This window comes from Chlorocebus sabaeus, chromosome 25 (genome assembly GCF_047675955.1).
Source record: "Chlorocebus sabaeus isolate Y175 chromosome 25, mChlSab1.0.hap1, whole genome shotgun sequence".
NCBI classification, from domain to species: domain Eukaryota; kingdom Metazoa; phylum Chordata; class Mammalia; order Primates; family Cercopithecidae; genus Chlorocebus; species Chlorocebus sabaeus.
Genome location: NC_132928.1, coordinates 75,267,066 through 75,291,723, shown reverse-complemented (window position 1 = coordinate 75,291,723; position 24,658 = coordinate 75,267,066). Strand labels below are relative to the sequence as shown.

Genomic DNA, 24,658 nt, shown 5'->3' with positions numbered 1-24,658 from the left:
TTTATATAAAATGATCTTAGGTACAATTACCTGCGTGAAATTGGGGCTTCAATGTTTGATAAATGTACTTTTAAAAAGTAATTTATGGGGCTTCAGTGTTTCAAAAATGTATGTTTTTAAATTTATATAGCAGTAAATTTAGTCAGTTGCTTCCCAATGCATTTTTTTTTTTTTTTTAATTGAGATGGAGACTTGCTCTGTTGCCCAGGCTGGAGTGCAGTGGCACGACCTGGGCTCACTGCAAACTCCACCTCCCAGGTTCAAGTGATTCTTGTGCCTCAGTCTCCCAAGTAGCTGGGATTATAGGCACGTGTCACCACACCTGGCTAATTTTTTGTGGTTTTAGTAGAGATGGGGTTTCATCATGTTGGCCAGGCTGGTCTCGAACTCCTGACCTCAAGTGATCCACATGCCTCAGCCTCCCAAAGTGCTGGGCTGACAGGTGTGAGCCACTGTGCCCAGTCTCATGCATTTTTTAATGTTTTTAGAGTACATGTCTTAAAGAGATAGGGCTTTTATAAAAAGAATGACATAAGTGTTATTTATTTATTTATTTATTTATTTATTTATTTATTTATTTATTTTGAGATAGAGTCTCACTTTGTTGCCCAGGCTGGAGCACCTGCTCTCTGCAACCTCCATCTCCCGGGTTCAAGCGATTCTCCTGCTTCAGCCTCCCAAGTAGCTGGGATTACAGGTGTGCGCCACCACACCCGGCTAATTTTTGTATTTTTCATAGAGACGGGGTTTCTCCACATTGGCCAGGCTGGTCTCAAACTCCTGACCTCAGGTGATCCACCCACCTCGGCCTCCCAAAGTGCTAGGATTACAGGTGTCAGCCACTGCTCCTGGTCAACACAAGTGTTTTACTCCTCCACATTCTACAGCTCCATTTTTCATAAAAGCTGGACGTGTCTGAGTCTGATAATAATTAAGTCATTGTAATATTTTGTACTTTGAAGACAGTATGTAATTTGGAAAGAAGAAACATCATTACAGTTTCTTATAAAACAAGGCATTTTACTAAACTGAAACATAAAAATCATTTTAAGAATATCTCTGGACATGTTTTGGATTGTCTTTCTGACAAGTATTATTTTCTATTACTTTTTTTTTTTTTTTTTGAGACGGAGTCTTGCTCTGTCACCCAGGCTGGAGTGCAGTGGCACCATCTCGGCTCACTGCAAGCTCCGCCTCCCGGGTTCACGTCATTCTCCTGCCTCAGCCTCCCGAGTAGCTGGGACTACAGGCGCCCGCCACTATGCCCAGCTAATTTTTTGTACTTTTTAGTAGAGATGGGGTTTCACCATGTTAACCAGGATGGTCTCGATCTCCTGACCTTGTGCTCCGCTACCTCGGCCACCCAAAGTGCTGGGATTACAGGTGTGAGCCACCATGCCCGGCCTATTTTCTATTAAAATTTTAAAGAATTGCCTACTGGGCTCAAATTGTTCCTTGGAAAAAATTTTGAAACGATTTTTCTATTAATAGTTTTAATATTACTTCTAATTGTTTCCACATACATGTGGAACTTCTTCATGCTAACATGATAATTATATACACTTCTATAACATACATGAAATTATACTATAATTGTTTTTCTATCCCTGCAGTTGTAAACTCATTGATGACCAAATACACACTTAAATTTCCATACCTAGAGCCTTTAGAAGATATAATTTATCTTATAAATGTTGAAAAACTTAGCACTAAATGATTAGAATTGGATTTATTTAATATTCAATTCAATATTATTTGCTCATCACAGTATTTATAACATTACATTGTGAATTTTATAGATATTCAAAGTATCATTCACAACTGACATAGTAGCAAACTACCAGTACCCATGCTCATGAGGAATATACAGCAAATGAATGAATGATTCAAATCATAATCACTTAAATCATAAATGTTCATCTATTTCTCCATCACAGAGCAGGATGTAAGGAGAAAAGAATGGTTAATTTTAATTTTTTCTCTAGTTCAATCTACAATATTCTAATAATAAAGGGACCTAGTCAAGTGGCCATAAGCTAGAGTTGAAAAGGACAAGGTCCTTCAATTCCCCCAGAAACAATGAAACCAAAAGGCAGAAAGGATACTCAATGTGTATTTTAAAATATGCCATCCTAAACAGAACGTACAAGTCATATATTGGACTCATGGCATTAAACCAAAGTCATGCCCTTTCAACAGATGGTAATTATTATAAATATTACTTGAAGAAGAATGTTCAGTAAATTTCCTGGACTCCAAAACCAAAGCCCTTTCTACTACATTATGTCACCTCTAACTTGGTATCTGTGCTCATATGAGATGAAATCCTTAAATTAAATTGGGCATGACAAATAAAATTGTATGACAGAAAAGTGTCTATCATAATTTTGTGAATTAAGATAAAAGGAACAGCCAAAAGCACAATATCACCTAAATTATGAAACTTTATTAACTACAAAACTCATGGAAATAAGCAAATGCTATCATCAACTCTCTATTCTAACACTGTCGTGGCATCATTAAATTGGCAAACTACATGTGCCAGAATTGGTTAGGATACTGGGGTCGAGGGGAGGAAGTGGGGATTTTGGACCGGCTATGTCCCAGAGAAGGAAGAAAGCCATCAAGGCCAGAGAAAAGGCAGTCACGAATTAGCAACAGTCCAACCCAGGGAGTTTAAAAGTACACAAAAAAGAATAAGTAAAACAATAACAACATCCACTATCATTTAATCATTACTAAGCCTTGATGATAAAGTTATCCTCCCCAAGGCCACAGAGCTAACTATGGCAGAACTGGTATTCTCAAGCAGTTCTCTACAACAACAAAGCCTATTTTTAACCCTATGCTATATCATCCATATGCAAAACAGATCTGGAGAGCAAGAAGAGCAATACAGAGGTAGACTTGCAAGCGACATTATCCAGAACCACAGTAAACCCAGTGGGGGAAATAGAACAGCAGAAGCAAGAATGTGCATAGGCTGATGCCCAGAGAAAACGGGGCTGGAGAGATAGGTGCTGCTCAACAGACACCTTCTCCTTCTCATTGCCTGTGTACTGTCTCCATCCTCAAGATCTGAAAGGTTCTGTGGGCAGCTACTGACATAAACAGGTCTTGACCTATTTACCATTGACATGATTTTAAGAAGAATAAAAGCTAAATGATAGTCAATGTAATTATATAGATATTGGATCTAGGTCTCTCTTTTAATATATATATGTACTTTTTTTAATTAAACAGACATTTTAAGAAAATCCACTTAGATGAAATCCTTCAGAATGATTTTGGTGCCACAAAAATATGAGTTATTTTACTAATAGTCACAATAAGCAACTTTTTAGGGAACCAAAACTTCATAGATTAGGTAATATTTTCTCCCATTTCATCTTACATACCTCTTCTTCTGTTATAATGTTCATGATTTACTTTGTCACAAATGACATTGGGAATTTTCTGCTAAGTTTCCCTAACCATTTTATGAAAACCACGTATTTATTCGTGATCCAAGAATACTAGCAAAATGGTCCTTAACCACAAAAAACAAAGCCATGGTACTAAATGGAAAATGTTTCCTTATCATCGTCAAGTGTGTTTGTATTGCTATGTGCATATGATAACATTTTGGACATGAAACAGTATAAGTATTATTTACTGAATTACATAAGAAATTAAAGAATTATTAAATAAAAAAGAACAAGGCTTTGTAATGAAAGTTGACTCGAAAGAGTTGGGAATCAGGGAACACAAGGTTCTTTTTGATTCACTGTTCATCTGAAAGGAAAGAAATGATTTCATGAAAATTCACATTACCTTTCTGGCACACTTCATCCTAGAAAAAGTGGCTCTTCATTTAAGCAAACTACATATGATTTATTAACCTGGATACAGTAATTTGACTGATAACAGGATTCCCCATTAGAGCTCCATAATGAGCGTAAAGGAGACATTATCAGGTACTAGAAAAGATGATATTTGGAGTACAGAAGACTTGTTTCCTACAAGTGCCAGCAGCATCCATTGGCCACATATCATCCATGGATCACATATCATCAGACATGATATTTAGCTGGTGTGCACTTGAATGAATAAAATGGTTAAGTGGAGAATATCTATCCTTCTTGGTAAACAGTTGCTGCCCCAAGTCCCCACAGTGCTCCCTAACCCTGACCACCCCAGGGGTCCTCCAGGATACCCCCCATTGCTCAGGCTACCTCCAAATCCATAAATACAAAAGAGACCTCCAGAACCCTTCCTCCAACGCTGTGGCTGGGGCTATGCTAGTGAACCGGCATCACCTGTGGCAAGCTAGGCATGAATATCATTTCTGGGTGTAATCAAAAACACTCAGCAGTATGACAGAAACTTTCATCTTTCCCTAACATACAGTAACCTGTTGAGCTATTTGACATTGATTTCTTCCTAAAAGTTACTAGTAACCAGAAATAGGTTTCAGCTTCATGCAAAGTGTTTCTTCCTTGTAGCAGTTTTTTCTCAAATTACACTTCCTAATTCATGTCTTTTTTTTTTTTTTTTTTTTAATGAGATGGAGTCTCACTCTGTCAGCCAGGCTGGAGTGCAGTGGCGCTATCTCAGCTCACTGCAAGCTCCACCTCCCGGTTCAAGTGATTCTCCTGCCTCAGCCGCCGGAGTAGCTGGGACTACAGGTGCCTGCCACTGCGCCTGGCTAATTTTTTGTATTTTTGGTAGAGACTGGGTTTCACTGTGTTAGCCAGGAGGGTATCAATCTCCTGACCCTGTGATCCGCCCGCCTCCACCTCCCAAAATGCTGGGATTACAGGCGTGAGCCACGGCGCCTGACCCCTAATTCATGTCTTATGGTAACTATACTGCACTTTATAAAATAGTGTTCAACACATCACACAAATTACTACTTTATCTGTGATAGAGACATTCTAGAGAGTGAACAATTCAAAACTAAATTCAGCTAAATAAAAATATTTGAAGAGATCCAAAAATTCTAACTATTAAATGTCTTGAAAACATAAATCCTAGAAGCTGCGTACAGTGGGATACATCTGTAATTCTAGATATTCCAGAGACTGAGGCAGGAGGATTGCTTGAGCTCAGGAGCTCAAGACCAAGCTGGGCAATACAGCAAGACCCCATCTCAAAAAAAACCACAAATTCTAAAACAGTATTTCAAATTACTTCCTCTATTCCAAGAAACTTTAGAGTTTGCCTAGCCCAACCTCATGATTTGAAGAAGACAATAGATCTTCTCAAAGTTGTTAAATTTAAAAAACACAACTTAGCAATATAAAAATTAAATTTATGGCAAGTTAGTTCTAAGTTGTTATCTATAAAGACAGATGAAATGGCAAGATGCATTTTTCTAAATGCTAATGCCAAATAAAAACGATCTTTCTTTATAAAGGCTGATTTGCATATCAAAGTTGATATGACTCAGGGATTTTTAAAAATCAGGAGGGGTTATTTCAGGTAGAAATGACACTAAATTGAGAATTGTTTTCTTTCATAATTTAAGTGTACCTGAAAAGGTTTGCATGAAAGAATAAAAATGTTTAAAAGAAACTTTATATATTTTAATAATTTCAAACTTTGCTATAAGCAAAAAATGAACCTGAAAAACTAAAATACCAAGCTTTTGTAAAATAAGCTTTTAGTCTAATTCCAAATAAAAATCACTAAAGTTTCTCTTCCCCACATAATAGTATACTGCTAAAATTTAATTTAGAACTAATGCACAAATCAAGTAAAGTCCTAAGCTGCATGATACTAAAATTTTAAAAACTACAAGGCTGATGAAAATAATGTTATAACTGATGGCTCATTTCTATGGATAATCATTTATGTATTACCATTTTTTAATCTTTTTACTCATCCAGACCAGAGTAATGATTAACAACAGCAACATATAGATCAATAATGGCAAAATAAAATTTTCAGTTTTATCTCTGGAAATACTATACTATATTAAACCATGCACTGCAGTAATTACAATACCAAAAAATAAAAATTAAAAAAACCTGGAAACAAATATTTGACCATTAATCCTCCTGCTTAATTCTAAACTTTAATAAATTGGTCAAGACTGGGTAACAGCCCAGATATCCGTCACAGCAAGTCTCATTGAAAATAAAATAACCAAATAGGCTTTGAAAGAAAAATACTTGCATTAGGAAACCACATAACAATTTCAGGGCCGGGCGCGGTGGCTCACACCTGTAATCCCAGGACTTTGGGGAGGCCGAGGTAGGTGGATCACGAGGTCAGGAGATCAAGACCATCCCGGCTAACACAGTGAAACCCTGTCTCTACTAAAAATACAAAAAATTAGCCAGGCGTGGTGGCGGATGCCTGTAGTCCCAGTCACTCGGGAGGCTGAGGCAGGAGAATGGCGTGAACCCAGGAGGCAGAGCTTGCAGTGAGCCGAGATTGCACCACTGCACTCCAGCCTGGGCGACAGAGCAAGACTCCATCTCAAAAAAGAAAAACAAAATCAATTTTCAGAGGAAAAGGATTAGCTGTTTTTAAAATTACAATAGACTAAAGCCATATCAGCAAAATTTGGTTACTTAAAATATATAACAGTGCCATGAAATTTTACTTTCCATGAAAAAGCTCAGAACATAGTCACATAGTGAGAGACGTTTGAAAATGAAATAAAGGTTAATGACAAATAGCCATGCATAAAGCGATGAGTTAAAATAATAACAATAACAGCTCTGAAAATGCAAGAAAACATAGAAATGCTCAAAGAAAGGTTGGTTTTAAATCACAGACATAAGCACGAGGCCTAGTGACACAGATCACATCAAGCTTGTGATTTTTTTTTTTTTTTAGTTTTCAAGACACCACAAATATGCTGGATAAAGCAGAAAGTCAATCCTAAGGAAATTCCAACTGACAGGCATCAACTTATTTCAGCAAAAAGAAACTCTCTGACACCTGTGAAAGAAATTATTCGTATAGTAGCCGAGCTCATTAAAATACTACAAGTCTACATAAATTGGGTACTTGCCCCTTCTGATTTCTCCACGGTGTTAGCCAGCATCTCCTGCAGGGCCCGGACAGAGAGGGACTGCTCCAGCACAAAGGTGCAGATGGAGAGGTCTGGGGGCACATTCTGCACAGAAAGAGGAAGAGCCATCAGCAGTGTCATCTTCATCAAGCATCCAGACCCAGCTTACCTTAGGAGGCTCCAGTTTCTTTCATAGAAAGAGTATTTGTCAACTTTCTACTGCAAGTTCCCCAGTCATCAAGAAACACTGTCATTACTCCCTCACGTTTAATACATTTTAAAACCACAGATAGCGGCCAGGCGCGGTGGCTCACGCCTGTAATCCCAGCACTCTGGGAGGCCAAGGTGCATGGATCACCTGACGTCAGGAGTTCGAGATCAGCCTGACCAACATGGTGAAACTCCATCTCTACTAAAAATACAAAAATTAGCTGGATGCAGTGGCACAAGCCTGTAATCCCAGCTACTCAGGAGGCTGAGGCTGGAGAACAGCTTGAACCCAGGAGGCAGAGGTTGCAGTGAGCCAAGATCACACCACTGCCCCCCAGACCTGGCAACGGAGCGAGACTCCATCTCAAAAAACAACAACAACAACAAAAAACCACAGACAGCAACAGCTGCCATTTGCTGAGCAACAATAACAGCTCTGAAAATGTAAGGAGACACAGCTTACTCTGATATGCATTGCCCCAGGATCTTTATCTATAACTCCTGCGGTCGTCTATAGTAAGGATTGTTACTATGTCTTGTGTGAACAGGATAAACAGAGAAGTTAGGTTCCTTTTCCAAAGTCACAGAGTTATAAAAGTTTCATGCTAAGGATTAAAATCCAGATTTCTCTGATTCTTATGCATTCATTTCTAACTTACCATTCAGTCTGCTGATAAAAAAAATTAAAGAACAGAAAAATAGCACTTTTCTCAAATTAATATTAAAGATAAGCAAATATAAAACTGAATTAGTATAAAATATTCACAGACACAGGTTTCTCCTTATCCACAAGACAGCGATTACTTTGTTTTATTCAACTTGGATGCTATATTTTGCCTCTAACTTGGTCCTGTTCTGTGTGTATGTATATTGCTTTATTTTTTCATCCTCCATTCATTTTCTTTTCTCTTTCTCTTAAACTTCTATCTCAATCAATACAGCACAAATTCTCAAAATCTCAACTTAGGAGGTAAAGGAACGAGGATGAGAATTGACTGGCTGTTCACAATTCAGGTGATGGGTGCACTAAAAGCCCAGACTTTACCACTACACAATATATGCATGTAGGAGAGCTATACTTGTATTTCCCATATATTAATCTATATTAAAAAAAATTTTTTTTTTGAGATGGAGTCTCACTATGTTGCCCAGGCTGGAGTGCAATAGCGCGATCTCGGCTCACTGCAACCTCCACCTCCTGGAGTCAAGCAATTCTTCTGCCTCAGTCTCCCAAGTAGCTGGGACGCCAGGCACCCACCACCACGCCCAGCTAATTTTTGTATTTTTAGTAGAGATGGGGTTTCACCATGTTAGCCAGGATGATCTCCATCTCTTGACCTCGTGATCCTCCCGCCTCGGCCTCCCAAGGTGCTGGGATTACAGGCATGAGTCACCGTGCCAGGACTTAATTTTTTTAAAATAGAAAAAAAAAGGCACATGGCTGTAGTCCCAACTATTCAGAGGGCTGAGGCAAGAGGAATCTGCTTGGGCCCAGGAATTTGAGGTTGCCGAAAGCCATGGTCACACCACTGTACGCAAACCTGAGTGACAGAGCAAGTCCCTATTCTCAAAAAATAAAAATTAAATCGAAAAAAGGGAAGAAAATTCAGTTGGGGTGATTAAATTGTGAGTGCATTTCTTTCTTTTGGTTCAATTTATGGAAATGTTTTCCAATAAATAATAATAAATAATGAAAAAGAACTGATTGGTGGCTTAGAGAGAACCGTTTAAGTTATTAAGCATGTATGCTTTTGCTTAGATAAGCGGGATCCAGTATGCAGTCCAACCAGGTACAAGCAGATGTTCAATGGAGGATCTTTATATCAGAAGAACATTACAAATATATTAAACATAATGTGTAAGCAAGTTATGCCTTCTTCATAAAAAGAACATTGGGAGGATCAATTTGACAAGCTGATGCAATGCATCAAAATTACAATTGTCACTGTTTGAAATTTTTATTAAATGGAACCACTACCACTGGAATGATTTTCCATCACAGCATAAAATGATGCTTTATGGTTACAAGGAAAAATTAAGTACTAGAGTTCTAAAATTAAAGTTAAAATTATTTTATGGATAAATGATGCCCACAATAAGGCCACAAAGCTTACTCAGACCCCACAAACCCCACTGGTTCCCAAGTTTTGTTCTGTTTTGGTTTTTGTTTTTTTTTTTTAAATAAAATTTCCTTTTCTGGCTTCTGCCATCCTCCTATCATGGGCTCCTGTTTACCCAACCCAATCACTTTCCACTCCTGCTCAGACAATCTCAGCCAGCAAAGAGTCCTCTCAAATCTGGCACAGCTAACTGCTTTTACACTCTGCAGTTGGTCAGACAAGGGCTTTCTTTCTAAAATCCTCTTATAAAAGTTCAAAGGCTAGGAAAAGGACTCTCTTCTACCGTGGAATTTAGGAATACATGCTCTTAAATTTAATTTTTAAAGTTCTAACCGTACTAATTATAGTCTCTCCTCTTGAGATCAAGACAAATGCTAATGTAAAATAAAACTGTTAATGTAAGCATTTATTTCATTTATATCCATTTAAAATGTGAGGGTTTATACTCCGGCACTGCTGAAAGGGCACTATGTTATTAAATGGTGTGCTGGTGAACTGACTTGAAAAACAGTGCCTTGATTTGTCGCATTTGACCATTTCTGTGGTGTGAATACTCCAATCATTGCGGATTTCAAAGTATCAAAGTTTACAAATTGGCTTACAAAAATCCAAAATATCTAACAATCAACTCTTGGCAGTTTGTAAGAGCTGTTTCCAGCATGCCATTAGACTGATTTCAGACCAATATTCATTGATTGCTTTAGAATCAGCATATCCTAATAGTTAAGAGCATGGATTCTATACACAGACCACCTAAGCAAAAATACTGGCTTCATTACTTACTGTTAACTTTTATAATCTTTAGTTTCCTTCCCCAAAAATATTGGATAATAATTATACCCTTCTCATAGGGTTGTTATGAACAAATGAAATAATATATGTAGAGAGCTTATCCCAGTGTCAAGAACATAAAAAGAACTTAAAGTAAGTGAGCTATCGTCATTAGTTTTGCATACTGTAATTCCTCTCCATTTCTGGAAATTACGAAGCACCGCTCACTTCTTAAAATCAGTTCTCACATGGATTCTACTCTATACAAATAGTGTTTGAAAACACAAATCTATAATTATGCACCTGTTCATAACATCCAAAATGTTCCAGTATTGTCAAGAAAAGACACTTTCTGGTAACACTTAAAAGTTTATATTCTGGGTGCATTTAAATTGTTTCACGCCTCACTTAGATCAAAATGTTAAAGTAAGGATTGCTGTAATATCTCACGTTATTTTAAAGAACCTTGAAAACCACATGGGTTTCAAATGAATTAATCCTATCAAATGAATTTTATTTTTCCACAGAGTAATGAGCCTGCTACAGCTATTTTTTCAGATAGTGGGAGTTAGCATAAATAAACACGCCAACAATCTTCAAAGGCAATTCTCTGTCTCTTACAAACGCCACCCATTTTGTTCTGAGTCATCTTCACCGTGCTTTCTCTTTCTCTTTGTACCCAGCTCCCCCTACACACACAAATGTAATAGAAAAGCTGAGACAGTAAAAAATAAAAATAAAAAAATAAGTTTTACCTTTCAGGAAAACTTAAAACAACACACATCAGAGATTTATAGTGTTGTCTGTTTTGCTCTAAAGAAAAATGGTCTAGTTATTTTAGGCAACAGAATCACCAGCATAATTTGGTACCTTTTAAAGTCAACAATTAAAAGTATTTCTTCATTTAGATGTCTATTTCTTCAAATAGCATTGAAATTTGTACAGTTATACCCATGGTAGCATGCCGGGTCTTTGTTCCCAGTTCCCAAAAATAAAGCAGAATCACTGGAAAATAGTTTCATACTTTCATCAAAGATCAGCTTTAAAAAATGGCCCCATGTAATCCCAGCACTTTGGGAGGCCGAGGCGGGCGGATCACAAGGTCAGGAGATCGAGACCACGGTGAAACCTCGTCTCTACTAAAAATACAAATAAATTAGCCGGGCGCGCGGTGGCAGGCGCCTGTAGTCCCAGCTACTCAGGAGGCTGAGGCAGGAGAATGGCGTGATCCCGGGAGGCGGAGCTTGCAGTGAACCCAGATCATGCCCCTGCACTCTAGCCTGGGGGACAGAGTGAGACTCCGTCTCAAAACAAACAAACAAACAAACAAAAAATGGCCCCAAATCAAAATGACTCCTAAAGCCAGGAATGCAAGATAAGGTAAAACATTTTACAAACGTGGAGTAGAGGCTCCCATTTGCAAGCATTGGCAAATTATCATCTTTTCCTTAGTCTTAATTTGTTTTTGCTCAAGTCTGATTACTGAGAAAGTTAATTTTTAGAACTTCAACGTGAAAGAAATTTCCTTGCCCTTACTATGAGTGTGCTCCCAAATCATGAGAACTTTCATACAGGATGTTCTGCATTGTAAGTGCTTCGAAATAGCCAGATCACATCAGAACACAAAATCAAAAACTGCAGTTGAGCATGGCTCTTACACATTACATATGACGTCTACCTGTAATGCAAAATCAAATCAGAGAAAGAGAGTCAGTCTGTCTAAACGTCTGTGCCTGTCTATTCTACCCAGAATAGTGCCCAAAGCAAGCTGGCAGGAGGTTCATAATACTTTTTATATGGAGACACCACCAATTTTATCAGAATATGTATACTCTGGGAAAGGTAGCAGCAGCATGGCTGTGTGCCTTTTCTTTTCTTTTCTTTTTTTTTTTAAATACAAACTGGTCACCATCCTCCCCTGCCTGGCAAACACTGTATAGTCTTAGAGGGGGAAAAAAAATCTCAAGAATAACCACAAAGCAGCATCTGGCTTTGCTGGCTCTGGAGAAGCTATGTAAACATCAATTAGGTTTCCAACCGAAGTATCCATCTACTATTTGGCTTCCAGAGATGTATCTGCCTAACTCACTTAAAAACCTATTGAAACATGTCATTACCTTAACTGAATAACAACCAATAATTTAGGACTATATAAGCCACATTAAGCCACCATCCTTCTTATGATTACTGTGTAAAAACTCCATACTAATAAACTATTCCATTTCACATCCTGATGCCTTTGCTTATATTTTTTTCTCCCTCAGCATGAAGGTCCTCACCTAGGAATACTATTTCATATTTTTAAATCACACATAAAATCACACACAAAAACATTTCCTTGTAGGGAAGTCAAACAACACTGAAAAACTGAAAACTGTCTTTCCACATTTGATGATACTCACTTTCCCTTCCTTTAGCTTTATAGTGTGCATATTTCCAGTCCTTTTTCTTTTTACTTATTTATTTATTTTTTGTTTTGTTTTTGTTTTGAGACAGAGTCATGCTCTGTTGCCCAGGCTGGAGTGCAGTGGCCTGATCTCGTCTCACTGAAGCTCCACCTCCCAGATTCACGCCATTCTCCTGCCTCAGCCTCCCAAATAGCTGGAACTGCAGGTGCCCGCCACCACACCTGGCTGTATTTTTAGTAGAAACGGGGTTTCATTGTATTAGCCAGGATGGTCTCGCTCTCCTGACCTCGTGATCCACCTGCCTCGGCCTCCGAAAATGCTGGGATTACCGGCATGAACCACCGTGCACAGCCTATTTCCAGTCTTTTTTCTATGCCTTTACATGTATACATATGCAATGTATTCATAGCAGTAGAAGCATTCATAGCATATAGAAATATATAGATTAGCTTTTTCCATTAATGGGTTCACTCTATATAAATTACCATTTTAAAATTTACTGATATATCCTGGAGATCACTGTCTGCCAGTAAAGATGTATCTTTCATCAGCATGACTGCTACAGAATCTAGATACACCATACTCCTGCTAAAGATTAATCCACGTGTTCTGCCATGCAACACTGTTATTCAGCTTGGATCCCACTCCACCTCATGACCACCACCACCACCACCACCTGCAGCCCTAATACAATGACTTACACAAAGAAAATGTTTGATGTCTGATGAACTAACCTTAAATTATGATTTCATCTATTTCTGGAAAATTAAACGGATGCACATACACTATAGGGATATAGGCCGTTAGAGCCCTAATGACAAATCCGCTTTTGGTTTGGCTGTTATGTTAACCCTAGGTTTCCAGCACAAAAGCAAACAAGTTAATTACGCTTTCAACACTGCCTTTCAACTGGGCTCCAAGTGACCTTTGGCATGACACAGGTATCTCAAAATGTTTCTTGCAAATTAATGATGTAGTAAATGTTGACAGTTTGACAGCACAGAAAAGGGTAAATCCCTGCACCAGGAACGTGGAATTCAGATCTGATGGGTAACTAGCCAAGATACCTCAGGGGAGTCGGGCTGAGCTTCCCTACCTATGAAGTGGAAAAATACTTATCCTACTTCAAAGAGATCAAAGAAAGAAGAAAATCAATGCATGATAACATGGACAATGCCAATAAGTTATAATTTTATCTGCCTAAATTAAGAAAACCCTAAATCAGATTGAGAGCTCAGAATCAGAGAGATATAAATTAAGAGAAAAGCTGTTCTTCCACCAAGAGATGTGAAAACAGTCCACTTTAAAACAGAGCAGATGGTCTGAAGTTGAGGCAGGTTTGTTTTTGCTTAGGCGTCCATCTGCTGCGTGGCCTTCAGGAAGGCACTGTAACTGTTGAGGGTCGACTTCTCCCCAAATGATGGAGATATCAAACTCTATCTCCTCCAAAAGATAAAGTGGTAGTGGTTGTTTTAATTTACCAACTAGAGACATGAACCAAAATGTCACTTACCAGATGGGGAATAATATCCTTTAAAATGTTTATATATTCTTCAGTGCAAAAAAACAAAAACAAAAAACAAAAAAACCATGGTGTTGTATCCCATTGACTTGTAGGAAATACTGCAGAAAGGAAGTACCAGGCAAGATCTAAAAAAAATCTTAGTTCACTTTTTCTTCTTGACATTGCTTCAAAACCCCAATCATAACATTACACCATATTCCCAGTTTGGAAATATTATTTCCAGAGCTTTACACTTTGGGCTGTTCATAGTTCTGGGTAGTTTTTCTTGTCATGTTCTTTTTTCCTTCACCCCACTTTGCACCAGAGGTTAACATTATTGCCTCCAAGAAGGAAAGATTTTTCCTGTGTCAACTCATTCTTTCAGGTCAGCTTTCTGAAAGACAAGGCTAAATGCCATTCTAACAAATGAAGCTAATGTCTCTGGGTTTCCCCCGGTCTTAAATCCTTTGAATCTTCAGAAACACTGAAGTCATTCCCTTGGAATTCTTGACAACAGAAAGGTCCAGGTGGGAGAGGATATAATAGCAGGTTTAAATGAGTGGTAATTAGCAGTACATTGCCGCTACAAAGAGCCACAGCTGTGCCAACTTAGCAGTTAATTATGAAAATCCCTAGTGAATTGGTGGCGTCCCATATGGTTTGCTCAGTGTTCATTTTACTCCTTGACATGCATCTTTCATAATACAACATCCTTTAATATTAAGTACATAGGCCAATTCACCTGATTTTTACAATTATTTTAAAATTCAAATGACTCCGATGGGTCAGTACAAAACTAAAAGGTACACTCATTTGATGAACCATGGCATAATACCTCTCTACTTCTAACGTTGGCTCAGGTCAAATCAGTTCACACGTATCTTGAGAGGGAGCCATTGTTGATGAGAATACAATTACATGGAACTTTGCAAGCAAAACACTCAAAGACAAAGCAGAAAAGAGACTTCTACTGCTACGATTTGAGCCTCAAGATACTATGTCTAACTATCTTGAAAGTCATATATGCAACCTAATGGTTCATCTGATGTAGGCTCCTGCCTCTCAACATTGCTAATTCAAACTCATTTCGGGCAGACTGGTTTCTATCTTTTCATTCATGATTTAAAAAAAAAAAATCACAGTCTCAATAAAAGCTCCACATACCAACTCTCTGGAAAACAAGTATCCCGAACAAGTATATCAGAATTATGTTTTGAAAAGTGGAGCTCTGGGTTGAGAAATCTACTATTTGAACAGTTATGGAGTCTTACTACTAAATTCAGAGAGTTTAGAGATGTTCGAATAAATGTATGAATGAATGGACGAATATCACACCACAGAACAAATAAATACATGGAAATATTTGAACCACTGTTGCAGTTCCTCTAGTCACAAATTACTTTGAAGCAAATTTTCATTCTTTACTCAAAAGAGGTTTTTTAAAAAAATTAACACTACACACACACACACACACGTGTGTGTGTTTATTACATATGTAGGATGTATCTCATCCTACATGTTAGCATATTCATGATAACAAGGATCAGCAATAACTAAGACAAAAATAATGTATGGCCTAAGTATTTGCTAGTCACAAATACTTGTTATTTGCAGTAATATCTCAGCTTTGCCTGCAGGATCTCAGTGGACCACAGATTGAACACACTTGATAGAGCCTTCAGTGAAAATTTCTGATGAGCGACAGTGTTGTCTCTAGGGAGTTCTGTGACAGGGATATTTTGTAGAATCCATTCATAGGTTTCCTGCCTGAAATAGTATCTGGGACAAAAAATATCTTTTCCAGTAACCAGGTCAACTTAATTGTCTGCAATATGACCTTTGCCACAACAGTCATAGTCCCTTGTCTCATACCCTCCTTGAAGAAGGAAAAATAATTCACACAAACATATAGATGAGGGCAACCAACAGATTCTGACTTACCTAGAGTTTCACAAAAAGTCAAAAGGAGAAGAGAAAAGTGAAGACAGAAAGTATGGCTTCCACAATTAAAGTTGTGTAGGTGATAAGATGATGTCTTCCAATTCAATTAATTATGTCATATAGTGCAGGTTCATTCAGGCATAACCATACAAATACCAACCAGCTCACTGTTTGCAGGTGTCTCATTCTGTGAAAATGAGCTGGATTAATTTCATCTAAATTAATTTGAAATGGCAAGAGCTCTAAATTAATTACTCAGTATCAGTTTGAACAAATCAAGCTGAAAGTAACTCAGTAACATTGAAACTGTCCTTATAAAATTAATAAAATTAAATTGCTAGGTTTTCAATAAAAGCATACACTCTGAATAAAAGAATAGGTAAGTATTAACCAGCCTGCCCTATAGCCCACTTCCTTAAAGGTACTTACTGCTTAAATATCATGTAACCCCTGTCATGAGGTCCTTATTTCTGTAGATAACATCCTTAACATTAAGAAACCTCATGCTTCCCATGTTGAGATATTTTCCAGATCCTGTATTCGACTGACACCAGCCAGTCTGAAGACCCCCTCTAAAGAACTTCCTCCATGTAAGAATACAGTTTATGACTTCATCCCCGATGCCCTAACTAACCAGCAGCCCTCAGCTCCTCAGCCCTCTACCTACCAAAATTCCCTTAAAAATTCTAGTCCAATATCCCTCTGGGAAGAGGATTTGAGGTTCCCTCCCTCCTTCTCTGCTGCAACACCCACTGTTTCTGCGTACTGGTCTGTTATCACTCAGTGACATCGAACCTGGTGATCCTCTACCAACATCGTTGGCTCACTTTCCTAAGCTGTGTTTAAAACACATTTATGTGTTTAAAACACATAAATGCTAGTCATATAAGTATATCGGAATCATGTTCTGGGAAGTTGGGCTCCAAGTTAATAAATTTATTATTTAAAAAATAATGAAGTATAATAAAAACTAGAAACGCCAAGCAGATTCAGACCGAGACATGCAACACCTTGGAATTCTTGCCAGGAATTATACTAGCATGAAATTTCCATACAGTTTCAAGAATATTTTAAAAAGCAGAGATAATTATACAAGTAATAATAGCTGTATCCCTTTTTAAGGGTCCTCTTTGTGCTAGGTCCTAATTCTCATCATGAAATAAGTATTATCATCACCACTTTAGAAATGAGTAACCAGTGAATTAGAAAACTGAGTGACATGCCCTAAGCCAGAAACTATTAAAAGACCTATCTGCTTAGCCTAAAACTCAAATCATACTGTCTTCCTCAAGGTCATATCAGCCTGCCTCCCAGTTGTTTTCTTTTATTGCCCTGTCCATTTGTGGTAAAATTTGTGGTTGATTAAAAATAATAATAATAAACTAAATGCTACAGTGAGCCTGCTCAAAACAAGCACACACACACACACACACACACACACACACACAAAAGAATGGAGTCATGAATACCCCATACTCCATGACTATGGCCTAAGGGCCATTTTAGAAGCTGGTAGCCTCATATGAGCTCCTCTGGGAATGTACTAGCAGGAGCAAAAGTGCTGGAAGGTAATAATACCGTGATCCTTTCTGGATGGATGTGTTGTAGATATATTTGGATACAGAGGGCTTTCCTTTGCTGACTGCAGGTGAGTCACCACTTCCATAGGAGAAACAATATTTTCTGGTTGAAGAATCTTGATGATAGAGTTATATATAGTGTAATTAAAACAACTAGGTCAGGGTATATACCTTAGAATAGGAGGCCCAGGAAGGCTATACGGAATTGAAACTAGAGCTGTATTTGTGAGATGTGACTCTGACTTAATAGCAGGTGATCTGGAGATACTTCAGAGTCCTACTAATCCTTATAGACAATAAACCTATAGCTGAAGCTAATGGAACACAAAAAGTACAGTAACCAAAAATCCATCTCACTTAACACGTAATTTGGCTCTGAAGGAGTTTATAGGTAATACAAAGAAATCAAATAATATTTTTGAAAGATAACTCTAGAAGCTGAGTACCTGATAAGATACAGCCATAACATAACACTTTTTTATGTTGAAGGATCAATTCAGGATAGATAAAAATATTTATAAGCTGCATTTTTAAAATAAATTATATGCACCTCCCCCCATGACCAAGTGAGAAGTTTGGCAAATCTTCTCCTTAAAAAGCCAGCTGGATAAAATTGACAAAAATAACACTTTCAGAGCTGTGGAAATTAACCAAAGGCATACAAAAATATAAGAAACTTTTATGCTTAAAAACTGCCACAATTTGGGTAAGAACAGTAAATCTGTGGTGTTCTTTCCTGGGGTACTCCCATCTCCCCACGGCTCGGCTAATGTGGAGGTTCTACCATGTCATGGCATGGGCTAGCTGTTAAGACCAGTAACTGTGCCACCTTGTCAAAGGGAACTCACTTGATTTGGAGCAGATGCCATTCACACTGCACCATCTATGAAAGTGACACACCCCAGGGAGGTCCAACTGATCTGCTAGCACACACCTGGTGATTCTCTACCAACTCTAACTCAGTATATTTTTGACTGAAGTTGCACATGCACAAGAAAGACACCTAGGAACCAGTAGGAAGTAAATCTTGGTAGACTTGAAAATGACCTGAACTTCTTATACATTTCCCTATCCACGCACAAGTCGGCTGGTAGAGGACTAAAAACTTACTCCTCAAAGTGTCTGAGCACAATCTCTGTACCATGTTTGCCTAAACTCTAAGCTATGAAGGAACAGGGAAGTCCCTAGAAAGCTAGTCTTAAAATAAAAACAAGAATAATTTTTTTAAACATTAAGCAATGACATTATTGGTCACAGAGACATGTCACAGACTCAGCTCAGACAATTTACTAAACAAAGAAAACACAAACAAAACCCAGCAACAACCACCTTCAGTAGAGACATAAAAGAATTCACGGTTGTTATGTTATCTAAAATGTCCAGTTTTAACAAAAAATTATGATACCAACAATAAAAACCCAGAAAAGTGTAACCCATCCTGTAGGGAAAACATAGTCTTGAGAAACTCTCTGAGTGTCTTGACAATTGCATTTAGCAGGCAAAGGCTTCAGGGCACCTATTGTAATATGTTTAAAGAACTAAAGGAAAGCATGCTTAAAAAATTAAAGTATGGAAACAATGAATCAACAAATAGAAATTATCAAAAATGATGTAAAAATTACAGAAACAAACCAAATGGAAATTCTGTATTTGAATACAATAGTAAATATATGAAAGAGGTTCAATTGCAGATTGAAGAAGAATCAGTGATAGATTATCAGAAATTATTCAATCTGAAGTACAAAGAAAAAAATTCATTGACAAAAATATGCACAGAGCCTCAGAAACCAATGGGATGATGACAAGTACATCAATATATGTGTAATGGGAGTCTCAGAAGAATAGGAGAGAAAGAAGTGGTCAGAAAAATGCATTTAAAGAAATAATGAATGGCCCCAAACTTCCAAATTTGATCAAAAATATTAGTTTACGTATCTAAGTAGCACAACAAACCTCAAGTAGGATAAACACAAAGAGATCCGCACCCAGACACACTGCAGTCAAATTGTTTGCATGACAGTCAAAGACAAAAATAGAAGCATTTAAAGCAGTAAGAGAAAAATAATACATATCCCATCAAATGGATATATGATTAATGGCTGACTTTTCATCTGACAAAAAAGAAGACAGAAGGCAGGGAGATGACCAAGAACCAAAAGAAAAAAAGTCTTTCAATCAAGAATCTCATATCCCATCTTTCAAAAGACGAAGGCAAAATAGACATTTTCAGATAAACAAAGACTGAGAATTTGTTCCTAGCACAGTTAAATATAAAAGGAAGTTCTGACGGAGCTTCCTTCAATTCCAAAGAAATAAATAAAAAATGTCAGAAATTGAAAATGTGTGGATTAACATGAAAGACTCTATAAATTTAATTTCTTAACATCTTTAAAAGACATATCAATGTATAAAGAAACAGTTAAATAGTTATAATAGTATCTTATTGGGTTTGGAACATATATGTATGATGTATGCGTGTATATGTCGCAAGGAGTACGAAGGAAGGGAAAGGGAATGAAGCCATGTTGGAGCAGGTTTTCTCTCTCTTACTGGAATTAAATTAGTATTATTCTGAAGTAGACTGTGAAGTTATGATGTTAAATTAAAATTACGCATATTGCAATCCCCGAGTACAGAAGAATTAAGAGCGTAACTCAAAAAATACATAGTAAAAAAATCAACAGAGGTTTCAAAATGGCACGCTATTTTGCACAAAAGAAAGTAATAATGGAGGAATAGAGGTACAAAAAATACAGCAGGCATATGAAAAAACAACATGGCAAATGCAAATCCAATTGTATCAATATCACACAAAATACGTATGTTCTAAACACTCTATCAAAATGTAGAGGTTGTCAGGATAAAAAATATGATCTAACTGTACGCTCTCTATGATAGACACATCACAGATTACAAACCACAAATAGGTTGACTGTTAAAGAACACAAAAAAATACGTATCATGAAAACATTAATCATGAGAGGTGAAATAGCTACATCCAGTGACACAAAACAGATTTTTAGACAAGAACTGTTATTATTGAAAGTGAAATTAGGTCAAAAAAGAAAGGAAGGAAGAGAAGGAGAGAGAGAGAAAAAAAAATGAAAGGCATCCGGATTGGAAAAGAAGTTAAACTGTATTTGCAAATGTCAAGATTGCATACATTGGAAATATCAAGAAACCCACAAAAAAAACTACTGGCCCTAATAAATGAGTGTAGTAGGGATGCAAGATATAGATCAATACATAAAAATCAACTATTCTATATACTAATAAAAACATCTGAAACATGGAATTAGAAAAACAAGAACACTCATAATAGCATCAGTAAGAAAATACATTATGTCTTCTTTAAATAATCAAGACATTAAATATCTGCAACTATGTTTAAACTATTGTATCATTTCCCCATCAGGATGGTTAAAGTCTTTGGCTAAAATTCAGAAGAGAAGAATTATACAGCTAATTTTGAGCATGTTGATGTGTCTTTGAATAGATCTTACCATTAAGTGAAGACACTTCTGAGGTAGAGTAATTTGGTTTTGCTTCGACTAGCTAGTCAAACAATGCAAAACATTTTTTGCTTTTTGCAAACACTATATGTAGTGTTTCTTTGAATTGGAAGTTTTGCACTTTAAATGAGATGGACAACACTGATTTCAGCTCAGGAAATAAATAAATACTCCTCGGTCCACTTCCATTTACTATGAAGCACAATCATGAGCCTTTTGTGGGGTGGGGAGGCAAGGTTCTTTCCAATAGTCAAGGAAATGATCTAAATTTACAAAATGCCTACCAGTCCTTCTGTGGCCCACACCGAACCCCCCTCACTCTAAGTTGGGGCTGCGGTTTCTCTCTGGCACAGTGAATTGGTTCGTGGTTGTTGGCCATCCAGGAAGTCCACACAGACTATATATCAGGTCCATAAAAAATAGGAACAGGATGATCAGACCTCTGTCTCTTATAATAATAGTCCCAGGAAAGAAGCAAGTCAAATGAACAGCTTTAAAAGATAAAATAGAGCTAAGATGAACCTAAACCAGGGAAAAAATGAAATGTGACGCAGAGTATTCACGGGAAAGGAAAAATGGATTTGAAAACGAACTGGGTGCTGAGGGTAAAGGAGGAACTGGAGATTGATCCACAGTTTTAAACCTGAAATACTGCACAGATGGTGCTGCCATGAGCTGACGTAAGGAACACAGGAGGAGAAGCAAATTTGAGCAGGAAGATAATACATCTGTTGAGAACACACCACAGTATGTAGGTCAAATAGGGTGCGGAAGTCAGAGCCTTTGGATCTGAAACTAAGATATCACCAGAGATATTTAAGGAAACAATTTTAGTAGAAGGGGAAGAATCTATTTCAAAAGTGCTATAAAGGATTGAGTTTTCCGTATCACAACAATAACAGATGTAGAATGACAATTTAAGAAATTATTGCAAATGGAAGTATAAAAGTATCTGAAAGGCAAGAAATGCTGTAAGGTGTCATTAATATACTCACATATATTTTTAATTAAAGCATCAATATCCTAAAGAAGAGGCTGTAATACCCATATCTGTTACTGGAAATCAAGCAAAAACTCTTTAAACTCTGACATAAAAGGGAATTTTAAATTCAGTTTCTCAATGTAATTTCTAAAATTACTTGTTTTTATTTTACTTGGTAACATTCCTAATCTTCACACCTGATTGTCTTCTCTAATTTCCTAGATGTCATCTCTTTAACCTTACCCCCTGACCCCATCTCTTCATCTCTAGTCCCTTCTACTTATTACCACCAAATTAGACGTCCCTCAGTATCACTTGAGACCTGTCAGAGATTTACTAGGAAAAAAATCCCACTGTTTAAAAATTTAAGTCCAAACTCCCTATCTGGTATCTTAAATTTTTGATATAAAGTTTGGACATAATGGTTACTATTAAGCTACATTAGATAACTCTGCTTGTCACAAACACATTTGCATTTCTCCCATTTATCCTTTGTCCAATATCTACCATCCCTCAGCTCCAAGCTCAGATACTGTCTCACCTATGAAACATTTCTTGATAACTCAAACTGCCTTGTATTACATATATTTATGCACAACATATTTTCCACCTGACTTTATAAGCTACTGGGGCTTTGTTATCCTCCACAGGGCCTACTCACTATGCATTTTGTTAAATATTCTTCATTGTTGCATGTGTTTCCTGTTCAAAGTGTATGACAGAAAAACCTAATTTTTGTGATATGACAACACTTACCATCTCATTGCAAATGGGCCACCAAAAAATATTTGTAAATAAGCCCTAAGAAATGCTCTTAAATGGAATTATTTTAAAATATTAACTTATGGCCGGGTGCGGTGGCTCAAGCCTGTAATCCCAGCACTTTGGGAGGCCGAGACGGGCGGATCACGAGGTCAGGAGATCGAGACCATCCTAGCTAACACGGTGAAACCCCATCTCTACTAAAAAATACAAAAAACTAGCCGGGCAAGGTGGCGGGCGCCTGTAGTCCCAGCTACTTGGGAGGCTGAGGCAGGAGAATGGCATGAACCCGGGAGGCGGAGCATGCAGTGAGCTGAGATCCGGCCACTGCACTCCAGCCTGGGCGACAGAGCGAGACTCCTTCTCGGGAAAAAAAAATATTAACTTACATATTTAAATAATGTAGATATGATTTTTCAAGAGTACCTTGTTAAAATAATATAAAAACTTGATGATGGTCTAAAAATTTTGGTTTATGCTGGTTTTGAAAAAAAAATCATAGTATCTTCAGACTCAAACATTAAAATGTTAAAACTATCTGCACAGAATTTATCTGCATTATTTCAGAGTGCAGCCTTGTAGGAAATATACACCCAATTCGTTCACATATAGGTAGAAGCTTGGAGTTGAGGGATGGTTAGAAATTGGACAAACGACAAAGAGGAGGAAGAAAACACATACGTACTCATCTTATTCATTCACATGTAGGTTATTAACGTGAAAGATCCATTGGATCTTTACAGGAGTCAAATTCTTGGGTGAAAACATTACATACTTCTAAATTTTTTTTTTGGCAAATACCGTAATAGAAACTAATGGTTTCCGTTAGTTTTGATCCTCACAAAGAGATTTAATATTAATAGTATAATCCATCATTAAAATAACCATCCTTCTCTTTTCTCCGACCTAATCCCAGTTTACATTAATTTCACTTGGCCACACTTTATGTTTATGGCCATAGTGGTTAAAGAATGAATCTAGTAAATGCCTGGTGCCTGCTGAAGTGCATTTTTGTTAAACTAATCTCATTTCCCGAAGCAACCAAATTACATATCTTTATGATAGAGCACCAGGACACAAAGACAAGTGAGGAGCAAGCAATGTAATATATCATGGACTTCAGGAAAGCCTTCATCTCTCTTCAAAAGAACATTCTCCTCTTTAAGCGTTTAACTGCTCAACCTTCTTCAGTTTACGATACACCTGCAACACTAACCACCTTAAATAGCTCATGCTGAATTGATACATGCTCAGTAAAATGAACCGTTTATTTGTCATAGCATACGCAAATTCAGATTAGCAACCTGAGTACCTAGAAGGCTAGTACCACTTGTTAACCCATGTTATTTTAAACCTTTAGCTATAAACATATTTTAAAAGACAGCTCCTTCTTGTTTTATTTTCAAGCCTGCCTAATTGAGATGTGTGAAAATATTTTTGTCTTTGAAATTTATGTTGAAACACAAAACTTTTTTTGCTGAGTAGTACCGTTTCTAAATTTGATTCTGTCATTAAGTTATTCATGTAATCTTTCAAAAAAAACCCTGAAAATGTTATTGGAAGTTGAATACTAGGATCTGGTCCAGAAACTCATGGAAATCAGCAAAATGACAGACAGCCAGAGAGTGAGTGAGTAAATAAATAAGTCAATTAATAAGAAACAGGATGCTATAAAACATCTAAGGTTAATTTTAGTAACCTCTGGAAAAAGCATTTTCATCAAGTTAGAAACCAGAGTAGAGTTAAAGGTCTCCAAATTTCTTTTCCTACATACCTAGTATTATTTTCCTAACATTGCTGTAACAAGTTACCATGAATAGTGGCTTAAAAACAACATAAATATTTTCTCTAACAGTTCTAGA

At 37.2% G+C, this 24,658-nt stretch overlaps 1 protein-coding gene across 1 annotated transcript in view; it reads right to left on the bottom strand.

The window, feature by feature from the left end:
• The window catches only part of RYR2 (ryanodine receptor 2), a 783,951-nt gene that overhangs the window by 489,668 nt on the left and 269,625 nt on the right, over nt 1-24,658 (bottom strand). The window contains exon 3 of the mRNA XM_073011864.1: nt 7,007-7,111. Coding sequence (XP_072867965.1) covers nt 7,007-7,111 — 105 coding nt within the window. The remainder of the gene's footprint in view (nt 1-7,006; nt 7,112-24,658) is intronic.